Genomic DNA, 10,184 nt, shown 5'->3' with positions numbered 1-10,184 from the left:
TCTTTGAAAAGCCTGTTTCACTTTTCTTCTGTCAACCTATAGCTTGATTCAAGCTTGACATAACAACCATTCATTTAGATGCCTTAAAATTTAACTGATTCTGAATACCCAGTCCAATCTTCTAATGCCTCAGCTACAAACTGCATCTGATCTATCCACTGCTTTTCAGGACTTGAAACAAAATGAGCTTGCCTTTTCAGAAGAGCTGAGAACACACACCACCGAGTGCCAGAGTGACCTGGATCTCTTCCCACCATAGAAGTGCACCAAGGCATTTGAGTTCAATGTTCAAGCTGTGAATATTGACTGGTGTCAATCACCACCCAGATTATTTGCATAATTGTTTTTTTAGAACAATTCTATCTCTGTAAAATGAATCTAAGCATGCCTTCATTTCAGGGGATTGAAATTGCTACAGTGAAAAGAACACCAGAATGTTATTTCATTGTAGTAAATTGCTACAGTGAAAATAACATCAGAAGATTCTTTGGAGAGATAAACTGGTTTCAGATGTTGCACAGAACATATGGTCACGGTGAAGATAAACCGACACTGTACTTACTTCTCTCACACCGGGACTGTCCATCCAGGGGAGGATGACAGGAACCTGGAGGAAAAAAAAAGTATATGATCGTATAATTAAAAACAGAGAGCAAAATATCCAGAAGCAGCATCCCATTTAAAAACAAAACCAAAACATTTCGTCACTTGCTAGAATCTTACTGGCAGATTAGCTGTAGCATCAGGTTAAGAGGCTACTATCCCAGCTAAACATTCCTTCTGTATTCAACTCAAGTAGCACAGATGCCTGAAGAGAGCCAGCACTAGAACTTTAGCCATTTCAGTGAAAATCTGGTGTTACAGACTAAACCACCAAAGAAGGCGGCTTCCAGTTAAGGCAATGTACTTGGCACTGAAGCAGTCATGAATTAATTCATGTTCTGTGGGGATATGGAAGATGCACATGATAACTTCTTATCACAGAAAACTTTGCCTGAGCTTTTGTGTCAGCATCTTAACCTCCATAAATAATAAACTTCCATAACTGTTTTCCAAAGGCATTTGGGCACCAAAAGGCAACAGATGAGATAGAAAAAAAAAAAATTAAAAAAATGTAATTTGCCTAATTCCCACTGAAATTGGGAAAAAATGGTTCTAATCTGTATCCTTGGAAATATGCAATCAGGTAATTTATTAACACTGGGTTTAGTCTATTAAAAGCTGTATATTTTTCCCTGAACCATACTCTGTGCACACTGTAGAAATAAATTTGCACAGGCAGCCTTTATTCTGGCATTTCCTAGCTTTTTAATCCTAGTCTTTGCCTTCTTAAGAATGTTAATTGACACAGTTTTCACGCATGGCATAAAGAATCTACCAGTGTTAGTAAAACATAAGATTTTACATTAATAATAACACAATTTTCATTTGTATTTATACTTCACTGAAAAATGTACATGGTTTCTACCTTGTTACCCTGAATGATCACCCTATCTCTCAATGTAAGTCATTTTCACTCTTTTCTTATTCCTCATAGAGCTTTTATCCCTTCAAATATTTCTTCTGTTTTGATCATTATATACTTCTACAACATACCTCCACATCTTTAACTATTCTGTCTTTTCTAAGATATCAGTTTTCTTATATTTCAATTACTGCTGATCTAGTGTTTCATTTATTCTGGCTTTCTTTATAACTTTTGTTACCTTATTGAGCCCTTGAAAACACCCACAGGGAATATTACCTCAGCATCTTATCAGAACTGTAAAATTGAGGCTACAGTTCTGATGTGTAATATGCTATTACAGTATCTTCACGAGGGCATCCTGCATACACCAGCTTAATATTTACTGATGTGCTAATGTAATAATGACCTATCTACCTCTACTCCTCTCTGGGGTACTTTCTATCTATAGGGATGGGAATTAATGACAGTCTCTCTGTGCTGCCTGATGTCAGAGCTGAGAAAGGTGTGAAGGGTATATAAGAGCTGTATCACTTGTCAGCAAGGAAGGGGGAAAAGGGATACTCCAGAGCTAGATGCAAGCGTGGAATTGTTGCGTGCACCCTCCTTGCTAACACAGGCGTGCTTCTTCTGGTAGCTCCCTGACCACTAAAAGGTAAACAATTTCCCTTTTTTTTTTTTTACTTAAGATGCAGTGCGACAGATATGCTTTCAAGAAAGCACAATGTTTCTCATTATTAATCAACAGCATTTTTCAGAAACAGGCTAAGATAACTTCCAGGTAAATTGCACCTGGGACCAGAATTTGAGACTGGGACATGTCAGGAAATGCAAACTGGAGATAAGGGAAAGGATTGAAACTACTAGATGGAAAATGAACATTTACTGTTGAGAGTTATCTGTCTGAAACTGCGTTGTGTCACTAAACTTAGGGGGATCATTTTTTCACTCTAGCCTATGAAAAAAGACTAGCTGCTGTTGATTTAGGACAGAATGGCCATCAGTAATAGGATATGCTGAAGAGTATTTGGGTTTGCTTTCAATTTTGAATCATTATTCTTTTCAGAAAGTTTGGAAGCAAAGATGTGCAGCCTAAAGCTGTCAGTTTTCTTCATTGCACTTTCTGTCACTCTGAGCTGTTTGGAAGCTACATCAATTGAGAAGTGAGTAATAAATAATCAGTTATTTCTTTTGGGGGGAAAAAGTGTTCAGATTATTGCATGAATTGCTTTTGCTTTCATGTCTCAAATAATATGAGAAAAAAATAGAGCTATTCAGTTTCACAGGGTATTTTATTTTTGTTTAAAGATTACTATCTGTGGCTGATGATCTATCTGATGGTACTTCCAAGAGACAAGGATGGATATTGCCAGCAATGTCACGGAATACACTCTCAGGACTTAGTGAGGAAATGCCAGAACAACTAGCAGCAAAGACAAAAAGGTATTGATTTTCCTTGTTTCTTCTAGTCATATCAGTTAGGATTAAATTATGAAGTAAACTTCGTGCCAGTGATATTCTGTTATTTGAGACTCTGTGTCTGTTGTCTATTCACAAGAAGAGCTTAAAATACCCTTTGTCTTCTAAATAGAGCCATTCTGTAAGCATAAAGATCAAAGCATTCAGGGTAGAAAGTGAAATCCAGAGACAGAAGTTGCAGATCATTTAACCACTTTACAATTATAATGCTTTCATAAATGAAATAGGCTACAAATATTACATTACCTTGAGAAGAAAGGTGTATTTTGAAAAGGCTTTCTTATTTAAATCTGTCACATTTCCAAGCCTGAAGGGAGAAAAAAGAAAATGTACCCTTCTTAATAACACTAATGCTCTGCTAGAATGGAATTATTTTATAACATAACTATTTCCTGTAAGTAGGTAATATTTCAGTACAGAGTTAAATATCAATTTAATCATGGGAAGAAGGAAAAGAAGCAATTGGCTCTGATAGAATTTAACTAGCCTGAAATGCATTCATGTTTATAAATCCATAAATCCAATTTCAGGCAACTTTTTTTATGAATAAAATAGCATTTCAAAAAGTATTTGCAATTTGTACTAAAAGATAAACAGCACTAAACTATTCTAACTGCTCATCAGGCTTTTGAATGAGTTTCTTTCAATGACAATTCTCTTATGGATAGATTCAGTAAATACATGTGTCTGTATAGTTGCCTGTTCCTTTCTGAATTTATTCAGAAAAATGTCATTATTATATGACAATTGTTATCTTCCAGAATATTTTGATAATGGAGACTAAGTCCCCACATTTTTACAGCTGTTACTTTAAAAAAAGAAAAAAAATGTAATACTCAAACATGAGGCATCACCTTTATGAGTGTGGTGTGCCTTATCTGCTTTTCTGGGGCTTTGGTTTACAATCTCTTACTGGGTGAACTGTCTCATTGAAGCACATATTCAATTAAAGGTTACAGATCAGAGAGCTAACAGGTATAATGGGTTCAGTCAGGCTAGACATCAGCTACAAATCTAGTAGCTTCCTGGAAGGACTGGAGTTTTAAACCTGAAGTGCCAGGGCCTGATTTTGTACCTTTAATGAAAAAGAATTCTGCCTCCACAAACAAATTAGGATTTCCATGAGAATCAGTTGCTATTTGAACCTCATATGTTAAGGGCTTGATTAAATTCTTTTTAAATCAATAGAAATACCCATTGAAACCTAAGAGAAGCTATATCAAGACCTATTTGACCATTTCCTTTAAATACAATTACATATTTACAATATTAATTGCTTAGAAATTGCTGCCTATTGGCCGATGAAGAACCAGTATAATACAGACACTTCTCTCACAATTGCTATTCCATGTGGATTCTTAGACTAATACAAGTAACTCTAAAAGAATAGATGACATTTCAGATAACAGATTTAGTCAATCAATAGGAGAATGTACTCATTGATAATTGCTCAGAGTTTGAAACCAGGAAATTGTCACTCTTCACAGTAAATTTTTGCTGCAAACTGTTGTCTACCTCATGCCACATCAACATGAAGAAACCCAAGAAAATTAACAATAACTCAATAAGCAATCTCAGCAAGCAAGTATTTCTGTCTGGAGGAACAACATAGTGGTCTAAGAAACAAGTTTGAAATACCAAGCTCTCTCAAGATAACCATTGTATTGTGATTTAAAAAAATAAATCATTGTCATGCTATGTAAGTTCTACACAGAGTTCTGTGAATGGTCTGTTGGTTCAGAGCATAAAATGTTCTTTTTAGACATGGATTCTTCCATGGACACTCTTTAAAGTCTCATCCAGCAACTTATTATCTACCACAACAGCACTTTCAAGTTGCTGGTGTTTCAACAAAGATGTGGCAGCTTTTCAGTAGTGAAGAAATCTCTGTTTAGACAGAGCTAAATCTTAAGTGGTACTGAAGTCGGCAGAAGTTGGCAGCGCCTGCCACTTCTCATGATACATGGTGCAGCTGGGAGAAAGAGTCTTTGGGGGCAATCCACTTGATGTGGACTGGAAGATTACTGTTCACTTCAGTGAGAGCAGGATACGATTCTGTGGGAAGAAGAGAACTAAATAAATGTTAGCGATTGTCATTACGTTAGTAATCCTCATGATATCAGCAAGAGCTCTGAATAGATTTAGAAGTTCAGCTTAAAGCTAAACATTTAGTCATTGTTTTCACTTACTGTCTTAACTATACTATCATTACAGGTTTTCTAGATGTCATAAACTGCTATGCAGAATATCAATAAAAATGACATATGACTGTTAAGGTCTTTGCATTTAAATAACCCTCATCATTAAAACTGATAATAGCATACAGCACAAGATTTTTTTTCAGGCACAAAGTAGGTGGTAGGAAGATTGTAATGTTCCTGTATTTGTGCACATATTAAAAGAACTCCCACATTAGCACAGCTCAAATGCCTATTAGAAGTGGCACACTTGACTGCTCATCATTTGATGTAATCTTGGCTCTTTTTGTTTTACCTTAGTAGTCACCACCTAGAGAAACGGAAATGCAACACCGCTACATGTGTGACGCAACGCTTGGCTGACTTTTTAGTTCGTTCCAGCAACAACATCGGAGCAATTTATTCACCTACAAATGTGGGGTCCAATACATACGGGAAGAGGGACACAGCTGGGCTTTTAAGCAGAGAACCCCAAAACAATGCACAGCTTTAGGGTGTTAAAATGACTACTGATACAGTTTTCATTAGGAGCTCAGTTTTTAATGTATCAATAATCTTTTGGTCATTTATTATTTGTACAGGCTTAACAGTGCCTTGTTTTCTGTGTGTGCGTGTGTGTCAGTATGTGATTTATGTTCATTATTTCACTATGCATGTACAATGACATGCATAGGCTATTGTTTCAACTCCATTAAGAACTCCAGAAATCTGCTTGTTAAATTCCTTTGTAAAAAATAAATATATATCTCACAATAATAAATGGAAAAGTAATTGCAACAGGATTTATTATTATTATTATTAAAATTATTAAAAAAGATAACCATGATGTGTATGTCTTTATAGTCACAGTTTGGTAAGAGAAAGAAATCATCTTAATTAAGACCAACAAAAATCAGAATGCTAACAGAAGTTAGGTCCTAATGAGAGTAAAACACAAGAGTCTTTGAAACATCTACAGTGTCTTGTTTTGCACAACTGAAGGAACAACTAGATGAGACAAGATGGCTGCATTGTGCACATGATTATACCAGTTAACTGACTGGTCTCTTCCCACCTTAACATGCATTAAGCAGGTAGAAGTGGTCTTGCAGCACAGATTTCCGTACGTATGGAGCACACAATTTTAAGAATTTACAGTTCTTACTTTAAGATGGTATCAGTAAAACGTAAGCATAATGAGCATAACTGCTTTTAAATATGAATAAAAGAAAATTCAGTTAACAAGCTAGCAGAAACACCTGTCCTTGGGTATTCCTTTCCTTGAACTAGAGTAACAAAGGGAAGAGACAAAACCAATGAGCAGTTCAGGCATCAAAACATCATAGAAACAGGGTAACTTTGCCTGCTGGCATACTTATATTGCTACAAAAATCCAAGAAAACTAGTTTAGAGATGGGCAGACCTTAATGGAAATTTGACAGTGTTATTTTCTCCTACCTCAGCCCAGTATCAGTGCAGGCTTAATAAACATGCTTGTTCCTTTAAATTGTTAAGCAAACTTTCATAGAAGTGACATCCTATGTCACAGCAATGGTTGTTTTGTCCATCATTTTCTCAGTGAAGTGTTCTCTATCATCTGAAAAACATGACTGTCCAATTATGAAAAACATTCAGCTGAAGCTTAGTGTTGGAGAAGCACATGAAATCTTAATAATTGCCTTTGGTTGATTTGTTTCTGTTACAAAGAATGCCTCAAAATAGAAATATTTTTGCTAAATTTAATGTTAAGTGGCATATTGCTTTCTTTTCACAAATAATACATGGGAATAAAAATTACTGCACAGAATTTTTGCTGTAAAAGTGTTACTGATTACTCTGTTGAGAAAAGTTTCAGTCTTCATTGATGTTCTACTGGATATTTATTCTGAAAGTTATTGACAAAACCATTCAGTTGGTATTAAACTTGTCTAACATTTCTGCCAGTGTGAAATGGTTTCCATTCAAGTTACTTCTCAGATATATTATACACTCATTGCGGGCTTAATTTGTTTTTCAGCTAGAATATTTACTTTTCAGAAAAGAAACAAGAATTTAGGATGACAGGATAGCTCTGAAGTGTCACTGTGGTGGTGTTTGTAGAGGAGTAACCAAGTGAAGTCTTCACTGTGGGTGGATGCTGATTTCTAGGCTGATTCCAGCCTGAAATACGTACAATGATTTATGCATCAGCTTTTGCTCTTTAAGCTACCATTTGACAATCAAAACCAAGCACAGACTGTCTATGCCTGGGTTCAGTGGAACTGTATACGTTATCTTCTGCCATATGTACTCCTGAACCTGATGGATTTGATACTAACATCTGTTTAACATGTTTTCCCTATTTGGCAAATACTGAAAAATGTTACTCACCTCCCAAATCAGCAAAACAACAGAGGGGGATAAGAAATACATCAATAGCTCAGAGGGGACCATCTCACCTATCTTTAGCTGCTTTTTGTCTAACCAGTTGTCAGTGCTCTCCTGCTATTTGGTGGAGAAAGATAGCTACTTCCAACTCATCCCAGCTTAGATATCTATTTTAGGATGGGATGAATCACATTCTTGAAGTGCCTCTATTTCTTCATTGACGATAGAGAGTGTCTAGACAATTAACTGAAAATGGGCATTAACTTTAAGATAATTAGAGTTAGGTGACACAAATCCCACCTGCAGCTGGTATGAACTGTTCAACCTAAAAGAAAAGGTTTGGTATTAAAAACCAAACCAAAACCCAACCCACACCTCAGGCTCCAAATCATCAGAGTGATCAACTCTCATATTCTGAACTACATTAGTTAATTCATCAGTCGGAGCATCTTGAGAAACTGCTTACACTGAGACGTGTTTCCCTGTATATACCCTTGAGAACACAAATCTGCGACCCTTCCTCCTGCTGTGTAGTTACCACTGACTGCAGTTAGATCTCTTAGAGAAGAAGGATCTAGTCATAGTAAGCCTGAATACAAGCACAATCCTGAGAGAATGAGCCAGGAAAAGAGTGGATTTAAAATTAAAATTAAAATTAAAATTAAAAAAAAAAAAAAAAAAAAGAAGCATTAGAACATTAATTCATCAGAACGCCACACAGCAGAACTTCAGACATTTCAGAATATGAAAACTGCTAGGTGAAGCCTAGTTAAATAACTAAAATTAAGTGCCTCTACGCATTTTTAAAAGTCCCATTATGTATCTATCTGCATCTTTAGGGACGTAAATATTTTTTGAGAATCAGGTCTTACATAGCTTTAGTTCTTTTCCAACTCATCTGGATGCCCTACATCTTTCAGAGAATATTCAAGAAAACAAAAAATACAAACGAGGAAAATCAAGAATGTAGACAATGTGATAAACACAGCTATATTCCCTTTAAAAATAAAAATACTACATCTCCACCTTTTAGTGTCTTCTATTAAGTTGTCTTTAAAAAGAACAGAATAGGCACATAATATTGAATTTCACTAAATGAGAGGGGGAAGAATAAAAGTCATCAAACAAGCAAAAGGAATGTTAAAAAAAAAAGATGACACGAACATGAAAAATGTTTTAAATGGAGAGTGGGCCCTAGGGTCTAATATTTCTCAGGAACTATGACAGCTTCATAGAAGACAGAATTTATATTTTTTCATGATGAATAGCATTGAGGTAAGAAATTGATTTCACTTTCAAAAGCTTGGCCCAAAACTAAGAAAGCACACAATATTCATGCAATATAAAATGCACTTCTATGGAATAGTAAATTTTGAATGAATAATTTCAATTTCTATTAAGAAAATATAAATATTTTTCAAATAAATAAGATTCTTGGTGAGAGCTTTAAACACTAGGTTGGCAAAGCTTCCATTTACTTTCAACAGGATAATATCATTAGCAAGTCTGGATTTTACTGAATGGCTTTCTAAAACTGTTTGAAATTTAATACATTGATACTATGAATAAAATCCATTTCCTGTGCTGCACTATTGCATATCTTCAGTAGCTGCCATCTTCGCTTTCTAGAATTATGCTGGGTTTGAGTCAATTAGCTCACAAATATAGTTTGACAGGTATGGTAGACTCTTTTTGTTCAGAGTTACAAGGTTAAGTAATTTTTTGTCTAGCTTCATTATCATATAGAAAAGGGACTGCTCTACACTGCTTTTGCAATGCAACTAGCAAAAAGCTGTGGTTAGGTATGGCACATCTCCTTGCTGCATACAGAATATAAAGATAATGGTTGAAGTAACATGAAATAGAATCTGTTTCGATCATCTTACTGTTATCTCTATTTTTTCACACTCAAAAAAAAATCCTATACTGAAAAATAAAATATTTTTGTGAAGCTGTGTAAGCTTCAATAACCAGACTCAAACTCAGACCTGAAATCCACAATTTAAACTAAGCTTCAATTTAGGAACAAAGCCCCCCAAAATCTGGATTCCCTACGGACTAATTTTTCTGAAAATTTTAGACAAATTGGTTTCCAGCTTCAATTGCTATGAATACTATATATCCTTAATTAGATCCAGTTAAGAAGTGTTTCTCTAACTAAAACCTATCTTCATATCAGAATGTTCAAAAAATTCTCAACTAGGAATCATATATGCCATCAAAAGTTGAAAGTCGTGACATCAGAAGCTCACTAAAGAATGAGACAATAGTGATAAGACAATAGGTAAAACTGCTGTTCATTTGGCAACAAATTTTCTCCTTGAATGCTAAAACATTTGAACAAAAAGAACACATTCATATGCATTTTAATCCTAACAATAGGGCTGACTTGAGTAACAATCATGCCATAAAGTCACTATTTCCTATAAATGCTTTTATAAATACAAAATCTGTTTAATTATTCAGATGAAGAATCTTAGAGCTGCCCCTACTTTCACAACATTTTTCCTCTACGTTAAAAGACTCTTTTTGATCCAGCATTAGAGTCAGTGAAACTGTTTCTTATATGCTATTTTATAGTATCCTTAATATAAACGATTACTGCACAGGTAGCTTGAGATCTGCTGTGGAACAACTGGTAACACCAAGGGTGATAGAAACTGATTGAATTTAATTTCTTTAGTCCCAAATTTTGA

The 10,184-nt window shown here is 35.1% G+C and overlaps 1 protein-coding gene across 1 annotated transcript; it reads left to right on the top strand.

Moving 5' to 3' along the window:
• Positions 1 to 2,548: 2,548 nt before the first annotated feature.
• IAPP (islet amyloid polypeptide) lies at positions 2,549 to 5,635 on the top strand (the record flags this gene model as incomplete). Its single annotated transcript, XM_082308428.1, has 3 exons — positions 2,549 to 2,628; positions 2,774 to 2,908; positions 5,443 to 5,635. The coding sequence occupies 3 exons, from the start codon at positions 2,549 to 2,551 to the stop codon at positions 5,633 to 5,635; spliced, it is 408 nt and encodes a 135-aa protein (XP_082164554.1).
• Between the last annotated feature and the right edge of the window lie 4,549 nt (positions 5,636 to 10,184).

Source organism: Platalea leucorodia, assembly GCF_965183815.1.
Source record: "Platalea leucorodia genome assembly, chromosome: 4".
Classification (NCBI taxonomy): Eukaryota; Metazoa; Chordata; class Aves; order Pelecaniformes; family Threskiornithidae; genus Platalea; species Platalea leucorodia.
The sequence above is the reverse complement of the archived record's forward strand: the minus strand, read 5'-3'. Positions and strand labels throughout refer to the sequence as shown.